Genomic DNA, 27,567 nt, shown 5'->3' with positions numbered 1-27,567 from the left:
TTGCGCTCAATCAATCCAATCCAGCCGTGGATCTTGATGTTTCCCCGCCAATTCAATCCACCACAGCCTGTACCTGTCCGTCTGTACCTACTGCCTTGCTTGCTGCTGCACTGCTGCCTCATCACCGTCCACCGTCTTTAATCCGACTTGAACGTCCCGAGGTCCTGTCTGTTCCCTCCTCCACTCTCTTTTCGACTTCCCCTTACTCCTCTGGGAGCCTCGAGTCTCGTCACCCCCTCCCCCACGTTCATCGACCCCAAACAACGTCACCATGTCGACCAACTTCCGCGATCGCGCCATCGCAGAGGTGCAAAAGGCCATCACAGCCGACCACAACAAGGAGTACCAAAAAGCCTTCGACCTATACATGTCCTCCATGGAACTCTGGGTCAAGGCGCTCAAGTGGGAGAAGAACAAGGCCCTTAAAGTCACCATGCAGGAGAAGATGGCGACCTACCTCGACCGCGCAGAAAAGCTCAAGCAATTCCTCGCCGCCGAGAACGAAAACGCAAACGGCGGCGGAAAGGCTATCATGGGCGCTAACGGCAGCTCAACTGGCAAGGGGAAGCCGCAGCCTGGTGAGGACGACGATAGCAAGAAGTTGCGCAACGCGCTGTCTGGTGCTATTCTCCAGGAGAGGCCCAACGTGCGGTGGGAGGATATCGCTGGTCTTGAGGGTGCGAAGGAGACGTTGAAGGAGGCTGTTGTTCTCCCCATCAAGTTCCCCAGTCTGTTCCAGGGCAAGCGACAGGCGTGGAAGGGTATCTTGCTGTACGGTCCTCCAGGAACGGGTAAAAGTTACCTCGCCAAGGCTGTAGCGACAGAGGCGAACAGTACCTTTTTCAGTATCAGCAGTTCCGACTTGGTCAGCAAATGGATGGGTGAAAGTGAAAGGTACGTTCCCTGCAGCCATTCGGTGCTCTATCTAACCCCTGCAGACTTGTCAAGCTTCTCTTCTCCATGGCGCGCGAAAACAAGCCCTCAGTTATCTTCATCGACGAGATCGATGCCCTCTGCGGCCCAAGAGGTGAAGGCGAATCCGAAGCCTCACGCCGTATAAAGACCGAGATACTTGTTCAGATGGACGGTGTAGGCAACGACAGCAAGGGTATTCTGGTCTTGGGCGCCACCAATATTCCCTGGCAATTAGACGCTGCTATTCGCCGACGTTTCCAGCGCCGTGTGCATATTGGTCTTCCCGACATGAACGGTCGCGCGCGCATGTTCAAGCTAGCCATCGGCGACACTGAGACCTCGCTCCAGGCTAGCGATTACAATATTCTTGCTGCAAAATCCGATGGAATGTCGGGTAGTGATATCGCCAACGTTGTTCAATCTGCTCTCATGCGACCAGTCCGCAAGATTCTACAAGCCACGCACTTCAAGCCTGTAAGTCGCCCTCGAGTAGTATTTGATCTTCACTAACAAATCCAGGTTATGAAAGACGGCAAGCGCATGTTGACGCCCTGCTCACCAGGCGACCCTGAAAAGATCGAGATGACATACGACGACGTCTCATCCGACGAACTACTTGCACCAGATGTTGCGCTGAAGGATTTCGAGATGGCGCTTGACGATTCGCATCCGACTGTGTCCAAGGATGATATTGCAAGGCAGATTGAGTGGACCAATGAGTTTGGAAGTGAGGGTGCATGATAAAGGAGGCAGGCAGATATATAACACAAGGGAGGTAGCGAGTTTACAGGATTATGTCTTAGCATGGCGGCGTCTTGTGGAGTTTTTATTTATCTCGTAACTTGGCTTGGCTTAGGAATATGGTGTGTGGGTAAATGAAATGAATGTTGATATACGATTTTGAGTACAGGTCCAGAGCAACCCTTGCAGATGTCGTGAATGATGATGTGGGAGTCGGCGACAGCTGTACAGATTGGGCTTAGCGTTGAATGCTTGATGATGAAGTGCAGGGTAATTGAAAGACAAGTGAAGTGAAGCATCAATCTCAGCCACGTGAAGACCTGAAGAAAAAGAATTGTTGAATAAAATACTTCTTATAACTTTTTATCTGGATTTGTATTGAATTTTTTAGAATATCTTAAGATTGAATTACATCTCTGTGCTTAGGATGCATGTCAAAAGAATGGTTTCTTACCACCCTTGAATAAACTCATGTCAATGGTCCAGCGGGACATGATGTCTTTATGTCCAAAGGACAACAATTTTTTGGAAGATGACGAAATTGCGTCTTAAATAGCCAGATACCAGAGATTTAACTCAACCAGTACCAAACTCTACCGGAAGTTGGCTGGTGACTTCCAGCTCTTGGTTGATCACAGCTTGCAGCTTTCATGATGAGTGCATCTGCTGTACTACCCCTCCACCGTTCATCGCCGTACAGTCAATGCCAGCAGAAGCAATTTGAAATCCAATAAAGCAAAAGAGAGACAGGAAAGCAAAGTAACACGGGATGAGTTACGAGAGAATCTTAGTAAAAACAGAAATGGCCATGAACAAGAAGCCCAACTTCGAGTGTCTGCTTGTAAACCACTTCAACACCATTGTCCCACTATCTTTATCTTATCCATCTTATCAAGCGGTATCCAACGGCAAAAACATAATTTCCTCCCCATCACCAACAATCCCACCATCCCAAATCACTAAACGCCATACACATCCCCATGTTCATCGCCTTCAAAAATGCTCGCTCATCTCTCCCACGGCGTATCCGCCCTTCAACCTCCCTAATCCGCCACGCCTCTAGCAAAATCACAAGCGAACAACTCGAACCTTCAAACGAACTCTCCGAGAGGCTACGAGATACAGGACTATGGCAATGGACTCGTGTGGCCGGCCGCCCGAAAGCGCCTATAGGTGATAAGCACCGCGCCAACCTCGTTAGTCAAAGTCTCTGCGGTACGGTTCCCTCTCAATTTGTTGGCTTGAAACTTATTGTCTAGATGATATTGCCCAATACATCGGCCCTTCATTCGATCGCCATAAAGGATGCGACATCGTCGATATCAACCCCGGTCCCGGCCTTTGGAGTCGCACTCTTCATGACCTTGTGCAACCGCGGAAACACATCCTCATGGAACCCGACATTGAGCTCTACAGGCCCTTTTTAGGCGACTTCCTCGACAAACCCAACGTCGAAGCCGTTCCCAAAGCTGGTATCCTCTGGAAAGACCTAAACTCGATCCTTGAATCCCTCCCCCACCAAACCATCCGCGATCCTGCCGCCGAGCCCAAACGCAACGACACACTCCTCGTCAACGTCAACCTGTGCTACTGCCCACCGAAGAAGTACCAATCGTTCGAATGCGTCAGCACAATGGTTCTCTACCAACTAATGTCCAGCATCCGCACCGCCTCTCTCTTCCAGCAATATGGTCTTGTGCGCATGCTAGTATGGATCTCCGACGACGGCAAACGGCGCCTTCTCCCACGAAGTGCCATCCGTCGAAAACGCAGCGCCTTCGAAGCAGAACTCTCCCTCGAATGGCTCCATGAAATCTGCGGCCATGACGTCGAAGTCGAAGATCGTTATGAGCTCCGCGATGAGTGGATCAACATGGAGTCAGGCTACAACTGCCTCAAGCGCATGAAGCAAGCTGGGTTGACGATGCCCAAGGGCCGCGAGACAATCATGTACAACAATCTCAGCGCCAATCAAAAACTCGCCAGTAAGAAGCTCGCAGGCTTTCAACCACCACGACACAACCGACCTTTCCGCGAAGAACTCGAAGGTTTAGAAACAGCCTTTGCAGAAGACGAAGCCTCAGAGGCATCGTACCGACTAAAAATGCTGCGCTACCGCGAAAAGTACGACGCAGTAGATTCGCAGCTCTTCCTCGAACTGCTCCAGCAGCGCGACGCCCTTATGAAGCTCTGGAAGAAATCCCCCACCCAATTCCCCGCCGCCGAAGCAGAATTCAACGCCCGTCTCGACGGCGTAAAGAAAAACACACGGAAAGAATGGCTCATGGTCCGCGACAACTACCACCTCTTCCGTCAAAAGAAACCAACTCTACTCTGGGACCGCCGCCCCTTCGAACCCCTCGCCGCACGCGCCGATGAATTCTACCCCCGCATGCCCTGCGCTCTTCTCGACCTACAGCCCAAGGCCATGAGCAAGTACACACGCCAGCACGGCCCGACTTCGCGAAACGGTACCATCTCAGATACCATGCTTCGCTATTGGTTCCAGCACATGCTTGCACCAATACAGAGTGCGATGGACGGCGCGTGGCCTGGTTTCGGCGACTGTGCAGCTGATATCGCATCGCTTCATGATCCTAAGCTGGGCGGATCACCGGTTTCAGGACATGGAGCGCTGGTAGCGCGCTGTGTTACTGAGGAGCAATGGGCGGATATTATCAAAGCGTATCTGGAGTGGCCATTCGCCCCGGAGTATACTACGCTTGTGGGCAGATTGATGGATGATTATGATGTCGATTCACCTCAAGAGGACGAGTCCAAGGGTACGGCCATGGGCGGCGTTGCATGAATTGTACGAATATAGCGATACACCAATATTTACATGTACCATATCACACTATAGACAAAATAGAATTGTATATCATGATAATTGATACAATGAACTGAGAACTCATTCTGAGTCTATATGTACTGTACTTGACTTAGATGCCATAAACCCCGGTCGTCGTCCGTAGAGCAAAACGACATGCATCAGTAAAACATTAAAAAAAAAAAAAAAAACCACGCCAAAACGCCATCGCCTACCAAATCAAGGCCAACTCCACACAATGATACATCATATCTTCAACTTGCTCCACGTCTTTTCAATAGACGGATCCTTAAGCGCATCATCAACCCACCCCATCTTATCCCTATCATCCGCAATGACCCGCCCGTACTCCAACAGCAACCGCAGAACATAAATCTGCATGTCCTCTTTTCTGAGTACTTTATTCGCCCACTCCTTGCCCTCGAGTGCAATTCGCTGCGCAGCCTTATCATGACCACTTGTTTCTCCATACCCTCTGAAATACTCCATTATGCCGTAAAAGTCTTGGAATCTATTGTCCATGGGGACAAAGTGCACCCACGGTACGAGACGACTGTCGTGCCACTCTCTGAAGAGGGTTGCTTTTATGGGGAGGGATGTTGAGTTGAGAAAGCCGAGGTAACGACCTGAAAAAGAGTTTCCGTCGATATCGGGAACGTATTTGTAGTCGAACTGCTCGTGCATGTCCATGCCGTCAACCTTGGCGAAGTAATGATCCGTGTACCAGCATCGGCCGTCTTCTTCAGATGGCGAGCACATGAGATCGACGAAGCCTACTTCAGACCATTCGCCAACCCACTCTCCAAGACGACCATCAGCTTGGGCGTGAAGATTATACTGCTCCGACGGAAGGACGAAATTCTCCGGTTTCTCCTTACCGTGCTCAACAGCCGAGACCTTTGTCTGGTTCAGCATCGAGACGAATCGATGACGATGAAAACCGCGCCAATTCTCAGGCTTATTCTTGCCTCCCGTCGCGACACCGCGCCAGACCACAGTGTTCCCCTTATTCTGCCACTCCACATCATCCTCACCGCCCGTGAAGCGATCCTCTCCCTTCCAGTAAATCGGCGGCGGGAGAAGAATCTCATTGTTGATAGCGAGTTTTGAGCCGCCAAACATAGGAAACAGAACTTTTGTAGACGAAACAGAGATGGGATTGATCAAAAGACCGTTAAGACCTTGAAGGTCCGGCTGGTGGCAGATTTCGCTCGAGAGTGTAAAGTTGGAGACGTAGCCTGCGAAAGAGTGCTTCTCGGCATTGGAGATGTCGATTTCTGGGGGATGGTTGAAGGACTCTTTTAGAGGGGCCTGGCGGGCTGGACTGTCTGGGGGACATCCTCGACGGGCGATTGGCCAGTATGGGCCTGTAAATGTTAGCAAACGTCAAAATGAAACTCTTTGGTTGACATACTGGTCTTTTCCCATCGCTTGAAAGGGATTCTGACGTCCCTATCATGTCGCCCAGCAGTAGGAAGCTTCTGAAACTCCGAAACAACCTCCTTCGCAGGCCAAAGGCTCCGCGACGCAGCGCCCTTGGTCATGTACCCATCAATATCCTCCCACGGCACCACAAGACGGGGCTCGTCCATCGCATTCAACGGCATATCCAGATCAGGAACCATATGTTCAATGGAACGAATCATATCAAGCCAGATCAACGTCCAGAACCAATCACTCGTTGAATTAGCCTTGCCGTTTCGAATGTGGATCGACATCTCAAAGCTGTACGCCTCTTTTCGGATAATAGGTTGAGGAACGCCCCAAAACGGGTCAATATCGTGGTAAACCTGATCCCAGAACTCTTCCACCACGATGGCGTTGTTCTGCTTGGCGAAATCCCACCATTTGTCGAAACCTGGCGGGGGATGACGACCACGGCGTTTACGGTACGCTTGGGCTGCTTCTTCAAGGGTATGCGATTCTCTGGAGAGGATATCTTTGTATCGTTTTCCGCCGTCGTTAATGAGCTTGTCAATCGGATGAGCGCCCTGTACAGGTTTGTTTGAGAACTCCCGAAGTTAGCACGTGTCACCAAGCCCGCACAATTAAAACATACAGGTTGCTCCGCTGCCTTCGCAGGAAAAGAATCAGCGCCATCAGCAGCAGCAGGTTGTGATTTCTGTATCGGCAGGAGAGACGGCGCAGGAGAGCGATTGCTAAAAGACCAAAACGCAAAGAGAACGAGAGCAGCGAGGGCGCCGAATCGAATGAAGGAGGAGCTGCGCCGTGTCCTGAACCCAGGCGCAAGCATCTTGGGCATGTCGTCGGTATTCGAGTATCCGACAGGAATTATCGTAGCCGATTACGGCGCAAAATCTGACGCCAGCGACAGAAAAATGAATGCGCAGGGTTTTCGAGATGGCGAAAGGGATGACGAATGCGGTAGTGGAAGAAAGGTCGATCGCGGGGCAAGAAGACGGCGACGTTTTTTGTGAGACTAACGACGAAGAAAAAGAAAAAAACGTTGAGGATGTGAAATAGCAGTCGCTCTTTTCAACACATGATTAATCGATCTCTGAGTATGGCCGTTCGGAAACGGAAGATGCCAAGTCGTTCGTTTTGGGTATATCTGGAGTGTGTTCAAACGTGGGGAGAGTGGGTTAAAGGTTGTACAGTAGGAAGAGACTGGACAGACAAGGATTGTCAAAATAAAGGGGGTTATCTCGAAGAAAGAAGATATCCACGCCGAGTCGATGTGAGGTTTTTTTCTAGTCGTGGAAGAGACAAGAGAGGTTTAGGAGAATGAAACGGAACATGAATCGCTGGAATGGAATGAGGGAGGAGTTTAGTCCAAGGTAGTTAGAATTGAAAGGAGCTGCAGTAATCAATTTGCGTGCGATCTCAAATAGCAAGCAAGGAACAGCTCCAGCTTCAGACTAGCCCAACCTAAAATGTGGGATCATCAATTTAGCTGCCGGGCAGATACCTCTCCCTACACTGTAATCTACTAGTGAATGTAAGTAGACACTCAGGGGCTTGGGCGGGCGATTTTGGAGTAGGGGACGTTTCTGTGGGTCCTTGCATCGGGGGTTCTTATTTTTTTCTTACAGGGGATAATCAATACCTGTGCCAGGTGCTGTAGGCGCTATAAAAGAAATCCACATAACCTGTTGCATCTTGGATTAAACTTGGATAAATCAGGGGTCGATCAGACGCTTTACACGCGTCAAGCTGTATTCTACGGTCGCACTGTTTCTCTGTATTCCGCAATCTTTGTGGAAGTGAAGCGATGAGAAAACGTGTTCGGTGTCTCAGAGAGAGTAGCCAATCTCATCTTGAGAGTATGTATTAGGTTAGACATGTTGAAGGGAGAGAGGGATAGTACAGTGTCCTCTTTGCAACGTCCCCTGTGATGAGGACAAGGCGGGTTGATGTGAGTTGCACAGTTTCATTGGAATATGATCCATGAAGGGACGCGTGTCAGAGCTGTTTCTGATTACAACTACAGGGGTTCTCTCATCAACTTGCAACTTGGATAGATCAGCGATAAATATTATCATTCTTCACCGTAAAAAAACAGGTAATGAGCCTGTCCACTTCTAGCTTCAATTAATCAAGCTACAATCCAAAGTCCCAGTGAATTATCGTGCTGCAAGGTACACACGGGAAGCAGCACTCAATGCCTCACAAACTCACAACGGCGTTTCGACAGCCAAGCTTTTTTATGTTTCTCCAAATGGTTTTTAATTTCAGCCGCACAAACTCGATCTAATCCCATCCTCCCGGCGGCGCATGCAGCGGTTTGGATTGAGCCCCTGAACGGTGTGGCTGCTAGTCTCCGCTCCCGGGCACGCGATCTCTCCTAAAGATCCATGGATTGTTGAATATTGGATGAGATCAAGTGGATATCGAATTTGGCTGTTTGTTTACATGCCGTTACAGGAGGGCATTTGCTGGCGAGTGTTGTTTGTTGATGCTGATCGTAGGTAACAGCAGCTGAATGTTTGGCTATCACAGTCTTGCTGTAACGTCACCAGTTGAATATGTTGACAAACACTCTGGAGTGAGTGTTTGCAACACAGATCTGCAAACAGAGTCAGATTCACGGGACCCTGCGCCTCAGTCAGGAATAGAAGCAAACCACGAAGCTGACGGCTTGGCACAACTCACTCTCAGACGGACTACCGGTTCATAGTACAAGGATACCGGTAGTGAACTCTACTTCATCTCGTAAAACCAGCAATTCAATACATTCCTCCATCTTCAATACTCAGGGTATGAAGATGCTAAGCTTTTTCCAGTGGAGAACCCATCCGAAACAAACGAGAGTCTAAAAATCCCGATGTCATGAATACGAGCTGTCATGGAATTTTCCAATGGTAGTCAGCTGATCTAGTGAGTCAGCCTACGTCAGTCCTTCATTCCAGATCCAATTGCTCTTTTCCGTAGATTCACGATCTGTGCATGATATGACCATGTCCATTGGCTCGCCTGGGTTGGAGAGCATCGCGAATGACCTCGGTGTTTTGTCCTACCCCAATCTGCTGCTTATCCGGCTCATTTGTCCAACAGAGTGATCTGTCAACTTCGCCAATAATTGCCAGAATATTAAATCCCTCTGTGACCTGCCGTATCCGTCTCGAGATCCGCGTTTCGTCATGTGAGGATCTTTTCTGTGTCGCCAAGGCCGGACAATCCCTCGCTTCTGAACCTTCGAGTTTCTACTGAGTGTGCGAGTTGCGGTCTGTCGAGAACCAAGCGTCGAGATCATCATCAGCTTCGAGTTTGCCAGAACTGTTAGTGGTGGGGTAAACATTGCGGCTCCGGAGCTTCCCCAGCTCAAGGAAATAAACCGGCCTCACTCAATGACCGTTGACAACATCATCTCCTCTCGAATCTTCTCGTCGGCGTAAAATCGGTCTACGACCTCGTGTCTTGCGTAAAATGTTCCATCTCAACCGGGTCACGTCGGTCCATTTCTGGGTCTTGATAACAAGCCCCAACCATGAACAAAGTCTTGCGGGCGCTGGAGCGTGGGACAGAAAAATAGAGACAAACTCCTCCAAACTCCAGAAAGCTAGTAACTTAGGGGAAAGTTGCAGAGACAGCTAGTAACTTAGGGGAAGGCAGACCCGCGACTCTTATGCGCCGACTCCTCCGTCGAAAACACAGCTAGTAACTTAGGGGTAAAGAGTGCCGACCACGACCATGGCATACGCAAGAGGTATTACCTAACATTACATAAGATCAATAGAGGCTATCTACGGCTGTAAGCGGTGCATCCCACGTCCATGGCCGGCGGCAAAGAACATCAGAGACAATGAAATGAAGAATGTCTTTTGGATAAAGGTATAGAGGTATTGGACAAGGCGAAAAACATAGGATATATATCGTCGGCACTTGACTCAAAGTGGAGGAGACCTGTTCAAATTGGGGAATCGGGGATTTTGGAGCAGACGGGAATTGAATGGACACATAGCGAGCGAAAAACTGGAGAAGATGTGCGTAAGAGAAACCCAGATCAGCGGGACCAACAGAATCACAGCATCTGTATCTGTATCTATGTATCTCGTCTAGACTCGAAAGGGTTGTCTTATGACCCTTGACATGTGCCAGTGACAGGCTGTTGATAACCTTCGAAGAGTGTAAGAGAAACCCCCGCGCCCGCCCGAAACCGACGCTATTACCTTATCCATATTCAATTGTCTTGGGAGAGCGAGAAGTGTGTCTGTGCCGCCGGCCGATTGCAGCCATGAGAGGGTTCAAAGAGGCCGAGAGAGAATAAGAAATGCCATTGACCTCCGAATACAAATGGAGGCTTGTTCCCATCTCTTTCTACTCAGTCTCTTCTCAAACTCAACTCAAACCAACTTCATCTCTACCTTAACTTAACTTCACTTCTTATCTTCACTTCACTTCCTCTTATCTTATCACACACCTCTACGTCACCCCCCACATTCCGCCCATCATGAACACCGGTCTCGTCAACAGCCGCTTCCTCTCCAAGCCCGATGAAGTCGGCGTCGTCGCCGTCGGTTTCTCCGGCGGCCAGCCCAAAGCCGGCGTCGACATCGGTCCCGCCGCCCTCATCGAGTCCGGTCTCCTGACCGAGATCCGCGACGAGCTCGGCTACAAGCTCTTCGGCGACGAGTCCGTCCAGCAGTTCGAGGACCTCATCCCCTCCTCTGACCCTGACTACCGCGGCATGAAGAAGCCCCGTCATGCCTCTGCCGTGACCCGCAAGATCGCATCGCACACATACGAGCACTCGCGCGAGGGCCGCATGACCCTCACCCTCGGCGGTGATCACAGCATTGCTATCGGTACTATTGCTGGTACTGCGAAGGCTACGCGGGAGAGGCTGAACCGTGAGATTGCCGTCATCTGGGTTGATGCGCATGCGGACATCAACACTCCTGAGAGCAGCGACAGCGGAAACATTCACGGCATGCCTGTTGCTTTCTTGACTGGTCTTGCTAAGGAGGACAACGAGGAGTACTTTGGCTGGCTCGAGGATGATATGCGCTTGAGCGTTAAGAAGTTGGTTTACATTGGTCTTCGATCTGTTGATGTTGGCGAGAAGAAGATTCTCCGTGAGCATGGCATTAAGGCTTTTAGCATGCACGATGTTGACCGGTAAGTTTCTCACTCTGATGACCATGAGCATTACTGACATCTGCAGACATGGTATCGGCCGCGTTGTCGAGATGGCCCTCGCTCACATCGGAAACGACACCCCCATCCATCTATCCTTCGACGTCGATGCCCTCGACCCCATGTGGGCACCCAGCACCGGCACACCCGTCCGCGGCGGTCTGACTCTCCGCGAGGGTGATTTCATCTGCGAGAGCGTGCACGAGACAGGTAACCTTGTCGCCATCGATCTCGTCGAGGTCAACCCTCAGCTCGCAGATGGTAAGCAAGCTGAGCAGAACACAATCCACGCTGGATGCTCACTGGTGCGGTGTGCTCTTGGCGAGACTCTTTTGTAAATGTAAATTGGGGGTGTTTGTGAGATGATTGATGATATCCTTGAGTTGAATGAATGGAATTGGGTCGGTGCATATGCATAGGTACATACAAGCGCTGCGAGATCACTCTCGAAATAAAATGTCTTTCTTTCCTCGGGACTTGATGCCTACCACATGAAACCACTATTAACTTTACGCTCAATTCCGGCACATTCGGTACTGAGACAATAACAAATAATTTCTCCGATCTTCTGATCAATCGTAAAGAATTCATCACAAAGGCTGGAAAACGGATCTTCTCTTTTGACGTGTAACCATTCAGAGGCCATCGCAGCGTCATCATCCCCTGTTGCGTCGCATCCCCAGCCACCGACCAACCCCCTCTACCAGAAGCCTCACCCAAAAACGCTTTGTTGTAATTTCACACTTGACCTCAATTGGATAGAACATTTTCATCCCCTGTCTTGTTGACTTTTGTCCTTTTTACCTTCTTTTGCTTTTCCTCTGTTCATGAGTATCGAAACACCAAGACATTAATCGCTATCGTGAGATTAATACCTGATAAGAGGCCTCAATTGGTACCTCTTGGCATCTCAACCCGACGTCAGATCCCCAGCCAACGCAGCACAATCTCCACACCTGAAATCCCCGATCCAACGGGACGCGCAAAAAACACCGAGAATCCCTTCGACGAGAGATATAACGCGTGAGGCATCAACGCAGCGCTTCATTTTGAGGCATCCAAACTATCTTCACTAGGAATCGAATTGAGGTTCCTTAAGGTGACGCTGGATTCACTGGTCGCCGATCGGCGGGGCTGTTCTGCGACGTGGCAGTCTTTTTGGCATTGCGGGAAGAACACCAGCGACGCGTGATTCTTGGGCATTCAACGACTTATACTATATCTTGACGACCTGGACGACAAATTGAGCTTCTTATTCACGCTTGGTTTCTAGAACCAAAACGACGAAATGGTCGCCAAATCAACGGTTACCGGTTTGACCGGCACTACGGGATGGACTGGAACGAGCTTCACACGATCGTCAATGACCTACGATGGGCCTCCGCCATCTACACATGTTCGAACATACAACTGGCCTCCTCTCCAATTGAATTTCTGGATCTTTGTTATCCTCCTCGCGTCGACGAGCATCATTGGCGTGTTCGCGACATTTATACAGATCCAGACTCAACTTGAGCTTGGAATTCCATGGTACGTCTCCCATTGCACTGTTTATTGAGAGATGGGTTATTAACGTCTTCAGGTACTTTCCCTACTTCATCACCGTCGGTTCACTCTCGATTCTCTTTATTCTCGGTATTTTCTGGCTCATCGCCCAACGACGCCTCCTCCCCGCCATCGTAATGGTCGGCGGGTTCATGTTCTTTATACTCTGGCTCGTTGGTCTTGTCGTCGTAGCGATACAGTTATTTGGACCGGATGGATCTATTCAGAGCGTGTGCGATGTTCAAGTCTTTGGAAAGAATCCCAAGGGCACGAGCATGGCGACGATGGCGTGGCTCCAACAACGAAATATCTGTACGTTTTTATTCTCATGGTGCAAGTTGAAATGCAATTGCTAACTGGTGCAGGTCAATCATGGCAGCTTGTCTTTGCGATGGCTCTAACTGGTACTGTCTTCTTCGTCTGGGTTATGATCATGGCGTACCAAGTCTTTGTCAACTCATAACCAGTAAATGAGGGAAATACAGAGATGGGATAATTGGATTAATGACGAAGTTACGAAGCATGGCATGAAGCCTGGAGTTGCATGATTGTTATAATATGTTTGTTTGCATTGGATGGAGTTGGATTGAACAGAACATGGGGCATTTACAGGCATTCTATCGGAATAGTATAGACGAGATGATTAATTGGTACTACAGTATGCACATCATCAAATGACCTCCAAGGGACCATCAAATGCTGGCTCCCTCAATCTTCAAGCTAACTGAGAGAAGCTCTGGACCCTTCGACCCCCGACGCTTTGCTCGATCCTCATTAGCCCTCCTGTTATCTTTTCAGCTCCCATTGCACGGCGGTGTCACTAGCTCAGCCAGCTTCTTGTCAAGGCCTCGACCAAGGTTTACTTACCCCTCACCGGGAAAGCATCGCGACAATCAACCAAGAAGCTTCCCATGTCCGAAACAGCCATGATGAAATGTCCAGAGTCATATACCGGAATTAGAATCAGCATCGGCAATTCGTGCCGTGAGATTGGGAACAGGTCTTGGTAACTCAGGGTCTGAAGTGACGTAGGCAGAACCCCTGTAAAGTGGGAGATGACGAAAGAGGGGGGGATGCAGATGTTGGCACCTTTGGTGAGATCGAATGGATCTGCCGGTCTTATTTCTCCATTCTGTAAGGAGACTTGAACAAAGTTGGAAATGGTTCGTTATTATTAGCTGCGGCTTGAGAGGTATAAGAAGGACGGAATGTCGCTGCTTGATTGAGTTCATTATCACATCAAACTACTTCACTTACATCTACAACCCAAATCAACACACTCAACTCACAATGGATTTCGTCAAGAACGCTATGTCTGGTGGCTCCAAGTCTGGTGATGCCTCCAAGAGCGGCAGCAACAACCAGGAGGACTACGTCGATAAGGGTACATACCCTTCAAATATCTCATTGACCTTGACAAATCACTGACATTCATAGGTGTTGATTTCCTCAACAAGAAGGTCGGTATGAACATCTCCCGCGACAACCAGGAGAAGGCCACCGACTTTGCCCGCAGCCAGTACGAGAAGTCAACTGGGTAAGTGGCGTTTGTCCTTGTGGCTTGAAACTGTGGCTGACAATCTCCAGCAACAAGGTCGACCCCAAGATCTCTAACTAGAGGGATAATATTTAATGATGGAAGCTCAAATAGTGAGCATGAATTAATATGACATAATTACTTCGATTCAATGGGTCTAGAGTGACATCCAAGGTTAACGTCAATCACCATCATGGAGCATCGTAGATCAAACTCCTGCGAATCATCAATCCACAAAATAAACGAATCTGAGGGATTGTTTCACTTCGATACGAAATGCTTACTCGCTTAGGAATTTAGTCCTCTTCTCCAACTCAAACCCTTGTTTCAACATGCGATCTAACGATCAGAAGCAAGTTTACTGTCTCAGGTTGAATCAAAAGTGTTAATCACCTCGTATCTTCGCGTCCATGACGAGGCTTCGCTGTGAATTCGAGTATCACTGTCATTGAACTCTCGACTGATGCATAAAGCGCTGGCAGGTTGTCCCAAGCAACGAGCCAAGCTTCAATTCGACCACATGGATCAGCCCCGCTATTTCCCCTCCAACCGCCGCTAAACAACCAGCGCAGGGGGAACGACACAGATTCTGATTGGCTGGAACGATACACCATCAACGGCGCCCTGAAGGGATGGACTTTAGCGCAGTCAGGTTTTCTCTTTAGTGAGAGCTTATGGCGGGCGATGCCCAGAAAGACATAACATTCAGCATCCCCATTCAATACCCGACAATCTCCATCCACATTCGCATCTGCATCAATCAAAAACCACCAGCACAGCACACCACAGCTGCCTCGCATAGCGGTCGCCGCAATGCATCATGGCCAACGATGAGCGAGAAAACAGCCAGAGCCCAAAGGCTCAGGCTCCCAGCCCAAGTCCGAGCGGCACCAACGACGGGTCGCGTCCACAGACGGCCCATCGCGTCTCACACACTGGCAGCGATGATCTGGACCACAACGAGGCCACTGAGACATCAGAGATGACTGACGATACAGCCGCCGACACGTCGCAAGCCCAGCCAGCAAACCCAACCACAGCGACATCTCCACACGACATTGCGATAACTGTTGATGATACGCACGCAAAATCTCAGACCAGGACAAATCCCCAGAGTACCAGCAATCCCCCCACAAGCCACGAAGACTCGATGCTGCACCTGCCTGGTCACTCTGCCCCTGAAACCAGCTACTTCGACCCTATTTCCGTCGATGTCACACGGGGACATGACGATTCTTTGACTGAGGAGGACGTTAGACGCCACTTGAGGGACGTGGAGTCTAGCTTCTTGCCCGCCTTGTCCCCCATTCCAACTGCATCCACGAACCAAGAGGGCGGCGTCGACGACACGTACCAATTCGATTCGCCGACAAAAAAGCCTGCGCCTCAACCTCTGCAGCGACATCAAGAAGAAGAAGAGGATCACGATGTAACTGTCGCGAGCACGAATACTTCCGGCTTTGAGAACTTTTCGTCGCCGACTGCAGCTGCAACACGAAGAACTATTTCGCGCGCCGTTAGCATGGCGAGTCAACCTGACAATCGCAACACAAGCTACGACGAGAGCGAAAAGGACGACACGGAACAGGAGAGCTCACAGGTATCTAGCGCTGGCGATAACGAGGCCCCTTTATCGAGAACCCATTCCTTGTCCGAAAAGGTCGATGCGGGCAGCACCCCTGGTCAATCGCTTCGAAGCCGACGACCAAAATATTTGCGCAGTCGTTTTGGAAGTCAGCGATCGTCGACATCCTCATTCGCTACGAATCCCGAGTCTCACGAAGGCAGCGATATGACAGTTGGTCTTGGTACCGATTACGCTTTGCAGTCTGGCGGTGCAGTTCCCGCAATTGGAATGCTACGAAATCCCAGCAATCCGATGCTACGATCCATCAGCATAGGAAGCATGGGTAGTGTTGGATCGGCATTTGGCGCTGAGGATTACACTGACACTTCATTACCGCAACTCGAACCGCTTCACGAAGTCGATAGTCCCGAACGGCCGCGACAAGATTTGCTAGAGACACCGAAGCCCTCTAAGGAAGGGTTCACTACAGCGCCTACGGATACGGTCATCGCGCGACATGTTAGAAACGTCCAGGTACCCGAATCTTTGGCCAAGGAGTACAAGTACAAGGGTGGACTCGAAACACCCCGGAAACATTCCTCAATCACCATGGGTTCCGTCAATACTGCCCGATCGGGCAAGAACTTGACGCTCAAAGAACAGAGCAGTACGATTGAGAGGCTGTCAAAGGAAAACTTCGATCTTAAGCTCAAAGTTATGTTCTTGAGCGATCGCCTTGACAAGCTGTCGGAAGAGGGTATCAAGGAAATGATCTCGGAAAACGTTGACCTTAAGACTGGTCTTGCGGTACTCCAACGTGACAACAAGGTTTTGCGGAGGCGGGTTAAAGAATTGGAGAAGCAAGTCCGAGATGAGGGAGAACGACCAAGCACAGCGCACAGTGGTGCATCATCGACAGACCAAACGGCCCGAATGGGAGATGAAGAGCGAGAAGAAGAGCTCATCTTTTTGCGCGAGCGGGTTGAGGAGTATGCCACTGAGATTGAGCGCCTACGGTCGGAAAGTTTAACCAAGGAGAATGAACGACGAAAGTTTGCGGATATCGTCAGATCTCTTGGCGAGCGAACTAGCGAAAACATGGAGCGACAAGAAGAGGCCGATGTGTGGAAGGATCTTCTGGAGCAAGAGACTGCACGCAGAGAACAAGCCGATGACGAGAATAAGAGACTACGGGAGGAGGTGTTCAAGCTAAAGCAGGACATGTCTAGCCTGACTAGCGGGGGAGGCTTACACCACACGACAAACATTTACAACATCACCAAGAAACATCGCGACGGCAATGTATCACCAGGTCGACCTGTCTCTGGCCTTTCAGGCGACATGGAGAGCTCAAATGGCAATTTCAGTGCTGCGACCACACTCGTTGATGAGCTGCGTCGCGAGAGTGAGCAGCTACGACATGAGAATGCCGAACTAAGACGCGAGGTCGGTGCGCAGACATCCATGCTGACTTCGAGGAACCGCGAAAAGGAGCGCCTCTACCAGGAGATTGAGGATCTCAAGATGGCTCAGCGACGAGGTCGGCCTGCCCCTTCAACAATTGACAGTCTTCTCGAGCGATCGGCTTCACAGGTTGGTGGTATGGAGAGACCCCAATCGCGGGGTAGCATGAAGACTCGGACGCAAATTGAGGAAGAAGCCGACCGTGAAGAACTCGAGAACAAGATGAACGAGATGCGCGACAAACTCAGTGAAGTCAAGTTGCAGAATCAAGAGTTGCAGCGCGAGCTTGAGATTTGCATGGAAGACTTTGAGACTGCTATTGGCGACAAGCGACAAGCTGAAGAAGCAGCGATGACTCTACAAGAGGACCTCAACAATGCGATGAACGATCTTGTTGCCTTGCAATCTGAACGCGACGAAGCTCTCCGTGAGCAGAATGAGATGGAGAGCGAATTTGAAGCGCTACGGAAAGAGGCTCAAGAGGAGATTGACGCGTTGGAGTCAGAGGCCGATCAACAAGCCGAGGAGATGCAACGAGTACAAGCAGATCTACAGGACCGCTCAGAAAACTTTGACGCCTTGCAGGAAGAGATGCGCAAGATGAGCGAAGCCTTGATACGACTTGAAGACGACCAGGAGAACAAATTGCGACGCATCCAACAGCTCGAGCAGGAATTGGACTCGTCGAACAAGGAGCTTGAAGAGCTGGAGCAGAAGCTCATGGAGGCGAACGACAAGAACCAGCGACTTTCGGTACAGCAAGAGTCTTCACAGGGAGAGATTGCATTCCTACGAGAAGAGCAAGAGACCGACAAGATACGCATCGGCGATCTCGAAGCTGCGATGGCCAATGCCGAGCAGAGCATCCGCGAAGAAAAGGAACGAGTCAAGGAACTGGAGAACCGTCTCCAACAAGAGCGACACCAGCGAGAAATCGTGGCGGACCAGGAGAAGGAGGAGGTTCAGCAGTTTGTCAACGAGCTCAATCGGGAAGCGTCAGCGGCCAAGGATGAGGCTCGTCGTCTGCGTAAGAACTTGACGTCGAGGGAGGTTGAGGCGACAGAGTGGAAGGAGAGGTTGATGGAGCTCGAGAATAATCTTCGTGAAGCTCTGGGTGACCTCAACGGTACCCGCTCTTCGCTCCTCAAGGTGAGTTGTCTCATGATTGTGGGGATAAAACGGAAGCTAACGGTTTTAGTCCATCGCCAAGTTACAGCGGGAGCTTGAGAATACGATCCGCGATCTGGATGCCAGCAAGGCAGCTCTTGTGGAGAAAGATCGTATCATCAAGATGCGCGATTCACTACTCGAGTCGCATGCCCTTGAGAGTCGCAAACTTGCCGAGTTACTCGACAAGGAGCGCATTGCCCACCGCAATACCAAATCGCAGTACGACACGTTCCAGAAGTCTCATCAGCACCTTACCCGTACTGCAAGCAGTCAAGATGTTCGCATCGCTGAGCTCGAGACAAACAAGAGCCAGGATCGCAGGAGGATCGCACAACTTGAACAGTCGATGCGCGATCAACTACAGGAGCGCAATGAACTTCTCCTCCAGCTTTGGCACAAGCTCAGTAAATTATGCGGAAGGGAATGGGTCCACGGCAACTCCCTCATCGACCGCCAAGTCCTCCCCTCAATCGAAGTCATCGCCAACCGCCTCCCCAGCTTCACCAAGAACCTCATGGCCGCCGTCAAAGCCATCGAGAACATGATCGGCTCCTTCGAAGTGCGCATCAAATCCGTCGAGCGCGATCTCCACAGGGAGTATCAAACCCTCGAGTCCAACCTCGAGGTGCGCACCAAGAAACTGGACCGTCTTGAAACCATGGTTAGAAACTCGGTCGCTTCAGGATCCCTCAGCCACGACGCAAGGTACTCCCGCCTCGAAGAAGCATATCGCCAACTCAAAGTCGAAAACGCCACTCTCCGCACCGCAAACGACGTGCGCGCGCGAGCCTCATACTCCAGCACCGAGTTAGTTCCTCACTCCCCATCACCCTCCATCCCGCGCGGTCCCAACGACCAACGCACAAGCCGTTCCAAATCCCGCTCAACCGTTACGCGCGCACACACCACCACCGCACTACCCGGCTCTTCAGCGGGTGGCTTAGGGCTCCGCGACATGGCTGCGCTGAGCGAAGAGAACAACAGCGCTGCGAACGATAACAGGTGGTTGTTTAGACTGCGGGACATGGAGTATAAGCTCAAGATGGAGCGGGAGGGGAGGAACCAGGACAGACATGCTGCGAGGCAGAGGCTGGGGGGGTTGGAGATGGAGAATAGGGACTTGAAGGAGAGGATGAAGAGGGCTCTGGGGGACCTGGATTAAAAAAAGCGTGGAGTTTGAGAGGAATGATCGTAGGGAAGGGTGGTTAATTATTAGCATAGATGGGAGCTAGGTGTTGATTGTGTATAACTGGACTGCATGGCTTGTATAACTTGAGTACAGGTATTCTTTTGTGTTGGTGTTGGGGAATATATTTGGGTATCATGATCATTGATGTTGGTGATGCTGAACTCGGGTGATAGTGATTTTTGTTTGTGAGGCGTGTTGGTGGTGATGAGAGTGGAGTTTTAGCGCTGTGAGTTCCTGGAGGCACTGTAAGCGAAGAGTGACGTGCTGTCTAGATCTTGAGGTTGGAGACCGCGCGGTGTAAGTGATGGCAAATGCTTGTTTGTGTAAACTTAAGGCCTTTCGGGAGAGCTTTCTGCTCGCCTTTCAAGATTGTTTACTCAGGCCTCTGGACTGCGGTCTTCTCACTGTAGCTGGTAAGTTTAATGCTTTGTTTGCTGAAGACAGTTCAATGCCGTGACCAAGAGCACCTTCTGAAGTTTAACCCCACATTGAGCAAGGCTCTTATTCCCCGAAGCTGGGGAAGATTTCTTGCTTCTCCAATTCGAAATGCGGAATGTCCCAATGGAGTAAGACCGCGTTCTCCTCAATTCGATATAAGATCCAACACCATTATCTTCTTTCCGCTCACACTGCAATCCTGTATCTTATCATCATCTTCTCGTCACTCTCATCGTTTTTTCCACATTCTTTCCATCAAATTTCCTGTCATTCTGCTCATTAAACCGCCGTCAAAATGCTCCGCGCATCTCTCGCCAAGCCATCCCGCCCTGTCCTCCGCCGCTGCATGACATCGCTAGCCTCCAAAAAAGAAGGCGACATCTCGGATGCATTCACTTCACTGTCCGGGGCCCAACGCGAGCCTTTACCCGATCGATATCGTCAGCTCAAACTTAATCTCCTCCAAGGCCGCCAAGATAAGATTGTTCAATCGTGGAAAAAACTCCTTCGTGAGTTGAAGCGGGAGAATGAGATTGTTGCCAAGAAGGGACCAGGTGTTATTCCCCAGATTGACTTCAAGGATCTTGAGAAGAGTAGTGATGGGCTGAGGGAGGAGGTCAAGAAAAGAGGCGTTGTTGTTGTGAGGGGTGTTATACCGGAGGGTGAGGCGAGGGCGTATAAGGCTGAGGTGGAGGAGTATGTTGCTAAGAACCCATCTACACGAGGTATCTACCCCTACACTCCCCTCGCCAATTGACTTACACTAACGATATCAGCATTTCCACCTCACGATCCTCAAGTCTACGAACTCTACTGGTCACCACCCCAACTAAAAGCCCGCTCACACCCAAACTTCCTCACCGTCCAACACAATCTCATGTCCCTCTGGCACACCACCTCTCCAACCTCAATCTCCCTCTCCCAACCCTTCAGCTATGCCGACCGCCTACGTATCCGCCAACCCGGCGACGCCAGCTTCGCTCTCGGTCCACACATCGACGGCGGAAGCGTAGAGCGCTGGGAACCGGAAGGCTACGGCGCAGGACACGTCTACGACGCCATCCTCCAAGGAACCTGGGACTCCTACGATCCCTGGGACGCCAGCGGACGTGTCGACGCTGTGAACAATCGCTACGATGGACTGGGTGCTTGTTCGATGTTTAGAATGTGGCAGGGGTGGATGAGCATGAGCCATACTAAGCCTGGAGAGGGAACGTTGCTGGTTAATCCGCTGGTGAAGCTATCGATGGCGTATGTGCTGCTGAGGCCGTTTTTTAAGGCAAAGAGTGAGAGGTTGGGGCAGGGGTATTTGGACGAGGGGAACTGGGAGTTGATGAGGGATGTTGATAGTGAGTTGCAGGGTGCGACGCCGGGGACGGGACAGGAGTTGACGGGGGAGTTACATCCGCATTTGGAGCTTGAGAGGACGATGGTTCACGTTCCTGAGATACAACCTGGAGATTTCGTAGCATGGCACTGCGACAGTAAGTCCCTTCACCCGTCCCCAAATTACCACCGGTACTAACATTACTTAGCAATCCACTCCGTCGACAAAGTCCACGCCGGCACATCAGACTCTTCCGTCCTGTACATCCCCATCTGTCCAATCACAACCCAAAACGCAGAGTACATGGTCCGACAGCGCGACGCTTTCCTCCGTGGGACGCCGGGACCGGATTTCCCTGGCGGTGCGGGGGAGTCCGGACATGTGGGGCGGGGCACGGAGAAGATGCTGGACGGAGCGGCTCGTCGGGCGATGGGCCTGAGCGCGCTGAGGACGGAGGGGGAGAATGATGTTGTTGCGGAGGCGAATCGGATCCTTGGGTTTTAATTGATGGCCTGACTGTTTTCATGGAGCGATTGTTATTCCTTCTCGTCGTCCGTCACGGTCATTTCTTCGATAACCTGTCATTTCTTGTTACCAGGTATTTTCTGCTGTCATATTTGCCGGCCATTTCTTTGGTTCCCCGTGTCTCATTTGGATCAGGTAGTTTGTAATCAGAGCTGGTTTGTAAGCCGACGTTTCATGAATCGTGCGATATTCGACCGTTTAGAACACTTGTTCAACGCACGTCCAACGAAAGGCCTGTATCCCAATCCCGCACGGATGTCGGACACCGATGATCCGGAGACACTTAGCGTTACTGCCAGTCTCCGCAATGGTCTCAAAAGGCCCTCAATGGTTCTCAATGGATCCATTACTAATCGAGGAAGCATCTAGAGTCTTCAGCCGGTCGATCTGAGGGGAACTGGAAAGGTCCATTAGTAAAGCAAGCGGTGAAGACAGTGGAGAAGGGTTGAGGTCTCATGAAACGGGGAGACCAAGAGATATATATACCCCGTAGACATCGCCTCTCGGATTGTTCGGACAGACCAGCTTCATCACGCAATAACTACTATACCCAATTCACACTACCTCCTCTCAAATTAAGTTTCACTCTCAAAGTCACTCACTGCCCATCATGAGCTACACACTCTACGACGCCGCCATCCTCCACACCAAGGAAGCCCTCAACTCCCTATCCTCCATCCTCAAAAAGGCCGAATCCCACGCCAACTCTGCCTCATTCCCCACCGCCAAACTGGCCCCTGACATGCTGGACCTCAGCTTCCAGGTCTACTTCACCACCGACACAGCGCAAAAGATCGTCGCGCGCACAACCGGCACAGAGCCCCTCACCCTCTCTCGCGACGAGTGCACCACATTCCCTCAATTCCACGCTCGCATTGCCCAAGTCCTTGAAGTTGTTGAGAAGGCTGACCGAGAGCTTGTCGAGAAGCGTGGTGCTGAGGTTGTCACTATTGGCCTTGGCCCCGGAAAGAGTGCGGATATGAAGGTTCGGGATTATGTGCAGGGTTATGGAATTCCTAATGTCTTCTTCCATTTGACTACGGCGTATGCGATTTTGAGAAAGGAGGGCATTGAGTTGGGGAAGCAGGATTATATCGGTGCTTTCATGAACCAGTACTTCTAATCCTGGACAGTAATCAAGCTGGTGGATTGGGATCAATAAAAGTGATTTGACGTTCATCGAGGCTGCATGAGAGTGACAGTGATGAGGTGTTCTATAAGTGACCAAGATCCAACACTTACCTAACTTTAGGATAAGTCTGTGCTAAACTTAGGATAGTTTTGACACGTTATTCTAAGCTCTTAAATGATCTCAAGCTTTTGAGCATTGATGAGTGCTTGATTGGCTCATGTCAAGTTCAGGGTAGCTGTAGCTGAAACTGTAGTCAAGCTGTCACACAAGATCCATTTGTCATCCTTGTCCGCCCCTCCATTTCCCGTGCCACTAACGCCGCCACTCCATCTCCATCTTGAATTCAGCACCTTCAATTTACCGTCCTCTTCACCAAAATGGCTGCACACTGGTGGCTCCTCCGCGCAATCCAATCCTTCGAAGTCCGTCGTCCCTCTCCCCCAATAAGTGCCCTTACTAACAAATTCCAGGATCACATCGTCGCATCCGTACGCCTCCCATCCTCAATCTCCACCCCAATCTAACATATCTCAGATCCTCCGCCAACCGGGTTTCCACCGCGCAGTAACACGCATTCACAAGACCATCCACGAGAAGCAACACGGACGAAATCCGCACGAGCCTTTGGCACCGGGCGAGGCGACGGCGGATCCGAATACGTCTGGTAAAAATTCACAGTTTGCGAAGCATTTTCTGGATGAGATCAAGAATCAGTTTCGGGGGAAGCCCACGGATATAACGAGGAAGTGAAAGAGATGGATTAATGATTTATGATACCCGGTTACTCTGCGATTAACAACGATTGGATGTGATGGTGGGAGGCACAAGAGTTGGATTGAATGATGTTGGATAAGTGAATGGAACAAGCGATTACCTACCAACTCGTGCGATACGAACCTCGAATGCTACAACCATACGCGGGATCTTGAACTGGTCAACGAGGAGATGGACAGTATTTATTGAGGACGATTGAGTCGCTCAGTTGAGCCGAGCAGACAGCGCTCTACTTGATCCTCCATACAACCCACACAACCCAGGACGATGGTCTGCGACCGGGACGGCGCATAATCTTCCCTATTTTCTGGTCGATGGACCCTTATCTATCTGCGCCGTTAGCAAGAGTCGTTTGGAAACATGAACGGTCGCTCTACTGTACATTACCGCGCCTACGGGCTGCCAATCATACCCTTTGCCGCTCCATGTCTTTTCGCTCATTGCTGAATCGTCTATTACTGCAAAAGCCATGTCCCTGTTACAGCTTACACGGCAGACAAACACGCCACCATGTTCATATCCCTCCCAATTAACGCCGATAATTGTCCCCATTTCTCCAAGCTCATCTTGCGACGTGCAAATCGATGATGTCTTGGCGTAGTGTGCTGGATATGTGTACTCGTAGCGTCGTCTTTGTCGTCGAGAAGAGCGACGATCTCAATGCTGGTATCTTTCGATGACGTTTTCCACATGGTGACTGATTGAGCAAAATGCATTCCAAACCAGCAACAAAGCCAATTTTATAGCCCGGACAGTTGTCGCTGACCGTGAGCTTCTGTCATCTCACGCGTGGTCATCGTCTTACCAAAACTCTGGAAATAGCCGCGCCAAGTATCACCACCAAAGTAAGTTTTTAGCCGTCGCCAAAAATTATGACGGGCGTAAGACACCTCCAACACCAAATCACCAACCAGTCATCAAAGACTACCTCCAGTCGTCAAAGATGTAGCTGACTCTGAGCCGTCCATCTTACGACAACGTAGCATACTGCCCCCAATCAACCCAATTCATCGGCAGCCCAATATCCAGATTCGCCTCCAGCGCATCCTCCACAGCCCCCAAGTTAAAACTCGGATCAATAGCCCCAAACACATCCGCCCCAGAAATAGCATCAATCAGTGAGAAGTCCACGGCCTGTTCCACGCTCGGCACAGCATTAACCATGCTCGGATTCGTCACAGCCACTGGATTCACCAGCGCCGGCGTGCCTTCAACCGGCGGCGGTGATTCCCGTGTAAGCGTGTTAGCAGCCCGTTCCATCTCCTTCAGCACCCGCTCGCCCAACCCCGCTACCACGTTGGCGCTCCAGAAGTAATCGCCGAATTTTCTGAGCATTTCGCAGTTGCGACGGAATGCGTGCATGGCGCGGGAGCGAAACATGGGGAGGCGAGAGTGGCGCATCTTGCGGTACTCTACGCTTAGGGCGAGACATACGGCGTAGGGGACGAAGGGCATTGGGGATAGATGGTCGCGCAGGACGGCGCAGGCGATGCGTTCTGCCGCGAGGGAGCGACGGGCGTTGGCGGATGGTGGAGGGAGTGTAGATGCAGCTGTAAGTGTACCCGGTCGTGGAAGACGACACGATAAAATAATCACGGCGTGATAAAATGTTTCGATCGTTGCTGTAACAATTAGCCAGGTACTTTTGATCGAACGGATGACTTACCAATTAGTGAACCCGGTACTTTGAGCGCATCAGCATTGACGATCATGGCCTCCAGAACCGGAAGATCAATATAAGCAATCTTATCCAACCCGCTCGCCTCAGCACTCGGTCCCGGGCGATACAGCTCAATAACCTGATCCAACCACTGCACCACACTCAAAAACAACCTGAAGCACGGCGGCCTCTTCCTAATACACCCATCCAGATTCGCGCCTATATCCCTCTCATGCATGAGACACGGCCTCCCATACACCGCCGCATTAATCCGATCAACCGCCCAGACCGCACAGAACAGCGTTTCCAGCTCTTCACAGTTCGGCGCGTCGTACCTGAGCAGATGAAGACCTAGCGTTTGGATGTGGTGAATAGCGCGGCCGCCGAGTTGCGCGGGGAGATCTGCTTCTTCGGAGGAGCTGGGCTGGGTGTAGAGGGATAAAAGGATGAGGGCGCGGATGTGAAGGACTCTGTCGGTAATGATGCTTGTTTCGAGAATTGCGCGGACGGCGGAGGAGATGGATTGCATGAAGTCTTGGCAGGGGAGAAGATCATCGCCTTTGTTTTGGAGATGCAGATACCGCGCCATGCTTGGATCTGTAGATGCGGCTAGACAAATGAGCTGTTTCAACACCACACTCGCTGGCTCATCGCCCTCCAGCGTCGTCTCCGGTATAATCGGCATGATAGGATGAATCTTCTCCAAATACAACGCCTTTAGTTTGAGGTAGTCTTGATGTGGCGGAAGACACGAGAGACAATGCTCTTTCACAAACGGTAGTAAAAACTGGTCCATTATGGGCGGCGGTCGAGAAGTAATGAATTGACTCGCTTGTCCAGGATTATTAGAAGAAAGCCATATTCCCACATCTCCTTTCTGCGACGTCTCGCGGATGGACGCTGAGCCTGTGGCTTCCATGAACATGCCCTCTGGATTGAGATCCCCTACGAAGCGGGATGATTGGTTTGGCGTGCTTCCTGACTCGCGCCTTGGAGTTGGCGCAGCAGGACTTGCATTTGCGGTTGAGTTTGCATATTGAAGCGATGAGTCTGGGAGAGCAGTTCGTTGTGTTTGTAAGGGTAGTGATCTGGTGGTGTTAATTCACATCACCTTGGAGGAATTGCACCAGAGCGGTGGTAGAGGCCCACTCACGTTGACCGGGATGTCTCATCTTCTTCCACGGGAGGCGAAGTCTCATCGATCGCATCTTCAGCATGAACACAGCGCCTCTACTCAATCAGCCCCCCACTCTCTCCAAATATTCCTTGGGTAATAGATGCTCACCTTTTTCTTGCGACATGATGCGCAAGCGTGTTGGACCTGTTTGCGTTTCACGGGGAGACCGCCGCGCGAGGGATCTGAGGCGACGAATTTGACATGTTTTGAAGGAGTGGGCATTTTGTCTGAGATGGCATGAGTGAGCGATGAGATGAGAGTCAGTGGGAGGATGCTAACGTTAGTGGAATAAGGTGAAGGACGCGTCGGTGAGGAATGGAAGGGGATTAGTCAGCTCGGTAAGATTGGTTGGCGGACAACACCAAGAGTGAGTATCACGAGAATTTGAATGGGGTGGTTTGTGCAGCGGAAGCATGCTCGAAATGGATTGTTAAGAGTGCGATAGAGATGTTGGAGGATATTAAATGTGACCAATCAGTAAAAGGAGGTCTGGGACCCGAGAGTCTGGGTAAGCGCCCAGAAGGAGATTGTGACGGAAGGGAAATAGCAGTTTGGGAATGGCTTCAATTGCCATGTCATCTGGGTGATGGATCTTGGGTGTCAGATCGACCGGGTGGCGGGCCATCCCGTATGTCAAGACACCCTCACATTGAGGCTGCAAGTAACACAGACAGTATATCTCGTCAATTGCAACTATCCAACATGCAATACTCTCCAACACAAAACAATGCATTATCGTCTCACAACATCAACAGATCAACCGTTGCCCCTTCAATCCCCCCGAAATCTACAGTGGGCCCCCCAAAACAAACAAGCACCGTGAATCCTATGGCCCAAAAACACGACCGCTCCCACCAAAAAACATGGCCCGAATTCACGGCCCCATACAATTCTCCAGCGGCCGTTTTGCGAGACCCTGCATGTAGCAAAAACAATTGGTTCTCATTCCTCCCGAGTTTACGCGCTAGGCTGTAAAGGG

At 50.7% G+C, this 27,567-nt stretch overlaps 11 protein-coding genes across 13 annotated transcripts; 9 read left to right on the top strand and 2 right to left on the bottom strand.

The window, feature by feature from the left end:
- The first annotated feature begins 3 nt into the window (after window positions 1–3).
- On the top strand, window positions 4–1,952 carry FOIG_07568 (vacuolar protein sorting-associated protein 4). Its single transcript, XM_031207144.1, has 3 exons — window positions 4–894; window positions 939–1,389; window positions 1,435–1,952. The coding sequence occupies exons 1-3, from the start codon at window positions 272–274 to the stop codon at window positions 1,654–1,656; spliced, it is 1,296 nt and encodes a 431-aa protein (XP_031062677.1). The 5' UTR covers window positions 4–271; the 3' UTR covers window positions 1,657–1,952.
- A 637-nt stretch (window positions 1,953–2,589) lies between these two features.
- Window positions 2,590–4,565, top strand: FOIG_07567 (uncharacterized protein). The gene is made up of 2 exons (XM_031207143.1): window positions 2,590–2,871; window positions 2,916–4,565. The coding sequence occupies exons 1-2, from the start codon at window positions 2,637–2,639 to the stop codon at window positions 4,463–4,465; spliced, it is 1,785 nt and encodes a 594-aa protein (XP_031062676.1). The 5' UTR covers window positions 2,590–2,636; the 3' UTR covers window positions 4,466–4,565.
- On the bottom strand, window positions 4,540–7,295 carry FOIG_07566 (uncharacterized protein). Its single transcript, XM_031207142.1, has 3 exons — window positions 6,546–7,295; window positions 5,901–6,498; window positions 4,540–5,853 (listed from the first exon to the last, which is right to left on the bottom strand). The coding sequence occupies exons 1-3, from the start codon at window positions 6,747–6,749 to the stop codon at window positions 4,733–4,735; spliced, it is 1,923 nt and encodes a 640-aa protein (XP_031062675.1). The 5' UTR covers window positions 6,750–7,295; the 3' UTR covers window positions 4,540–4,732.
- A 1,363-nt stretch (window positions 7,296–8,658) lies between these two features.
- On the top strand, window positions 8,659–11,611 carry FOIG_07565 (arginase). The gene is made up of 2 exons (XM_031207141.1): window positions 8,659–11,065; window positions 11,112–11,611. Exons 1-2 carry the CDS (start codon window positions 10,398–10,400, stop codon window positions 11,419–11,421), a joined length of 978 nt encoding a protein of 325 aa, XP_031062674.1. The 5' UTR covers window positions 8,659–10,397; the 3' UTR covers window positions 11,422–11,611.
- Window positions 11,612–11,651: 40 nt separating this feature from the next.
- On the top strand, window positions 11,652–13,359 carry FOIG_07564 (uncharacterized protein). 2 transcript variants are annotated; one of them, XM_031207139.1, is made up of 3 exons: window positions 11,652–12,613; window positions 12,666–12,940; window positions 12,994–13,359. In XM_031207139.1, exons 1-3 carry the CDS (start codon window positions 12,372–12,374, stop codon window positions 13,089–13,091), a joined length of 615 nt encoding a protein of 204 aa, XP_031062672.1. In that variant the 5' UTR covers window positions 11,652–12,371; the 3' UTR covers window positions 13,092–13,359. The 2 variants fall into 2 exon arrangements, with proteins under 2 accessions (XP_031062672.1, XP_031062673.1); XM_031207140.1 differs by having other exon boundaries at window positions 11,809–12,613; window positions 12,666–13,303.
- An 87-nt stretch (window positions 13,360–13,446) lies between these two features.
- Window positions 13,447–14,558, top strand: FOIG_07563 (uncharacterized protein). The gene is made up of 3 exons (XM_031207138.1): window positions 13,447–14,012; window positions 14,066–14,165; window positions 14,216–14,558. The coding sequence occupies exons 1-3, from the start codon at window positions 13,733–13,735 to the stop codon at window positions 14,244–14,246; spliced, it is 411 nt and encodes a 136-aa protein (XP_031062671.1). The 5' UTR covers window positions 13,447–13,732; the 3' UTR covers window positions 14,247–14,558.
- Window positions 14,302–27,059, bottom strand: FOIG_07558 (uncharacterized protein). Of its 2 annotated transcripts, XM_031207133.1 has the most exons (5): window positions 26,697–27,059; window positions 26,565–26,641; window positions 25,418–26,499; window positions 24,134–25,373; window positions 23,324–24,077 (listed from the first exon to the last, which is right to left on the bottom strand). In XM_031207133.1, the coding sequence occupies exons 1-4, from the start codon at window positions 26,808–26,810 to the stop codon at window positions 24,721–24,723; spliced, it is 1,926 nt and encodes a 641-aa protein (XP_031062666.1). In that variant the 5' UTR covers window positions 26,811–27,059; the 3' UTR covers window positions 23,324–24,077; window positions 24,134–24,720. The 2 variants fall into 2 exon arrangements, with proteins under 2 accessions (XP_031062665.1, XP_031062666.1); XM_031207132.1 differs by having other exon boundaries at window positions 14,302–25,373.
- On the top strand, window positions 14,816–19,707 carry FOIG_07562 (uncharacterized protein). Its single transcript, XM_031207137.1, has 2 exons — window positions 14,816–18,345; window positions 18,395–19,707. The coding sequence occupies exons 1-2, from the start codon at window positions 14,986–14,988 to the stop codon at window positions 19,526–19,528; spliced, it is 4,494 nt and encodes a 1,497-aa protein (XP_031062670.1). The 5' UTR covers window positions 14,816–14,985; the 3' UTR covers window positions 19,529–19,707.
- FOIG_07561 (uncharacterized protein) lies at window positions 20,111–22,040 on the top strand. The gene is made up of 3 exons (XM_031207136.1): window positions 20,111–20,718; window positions 20,770–21,477; window positions 21,529–22,040. The coding sequence occupies exons 1-3, from the start codon at window positions 20,289–20,291 to the stop codon at window positions 21,822–21,824; spliced, it is 1,434 nt and encodes a 477-aa protein (XP_031062669.1). The 5' UTR covers window positions 20,111–20,288; the 3' UTR covers window positions 21,825–22,040.
- On the top strand, window positions 22,193–23,171 carry FOIG_07560 (uncharacterized protein). The gene has a single exon (XM_031207135.1). It carries the CDS (start codon window positions 22,456–22,458, stop codon window positions 22,966–22,968), a length of 513 nt encoding a protein of 170 aa, XP_031062668.1. The 5' UTR covers window positions 22,193–22,455; the 3' UTR covers window positions 22,969–23,171.
- On the top strand, window positions 23,297–24,376 carry FOIG_07559 (uncharacterized protein). Its single transcript, XM_031207134.1, has 3 exons — window positions 23,297–23,399; window positions 23,448–23,465; window positions 23,512–24,376. The coding sequence occupies exons 1-3, from the start codon at window positions 23,355–23,357 to the stop codon at window positions 23,725–23,727; spliced, it is 279 nt and encodes a 92-aa protein (XP_031062667.1). The 5' UTR covers window positions 23,297–23,354; the 3' UTR covers window positions 23,728–24,376.
- Window positions 27,060–27,567: the final 508 nt, after the last annotated feature.

Source organism: Fusarium odoratissimum (assembly GCF_000260195.1).
Source record: "Fusarium odoratissimum NRRL 54006 unplaced genomic scaffold supercont1.11, whole genome shotgun sequence".
Taxonomy (NCBI): Eukaryota; Fungi; Ascomycota; class Sordariomycetes; order Hypocreales; family Nectriaceae; genus Fusarium; species Fusarium odoratissimum.
Note: the sequence above shows the minus strand (reverse complement) of the source record. Positions and strands in the feature narration are given on the sequence as shown.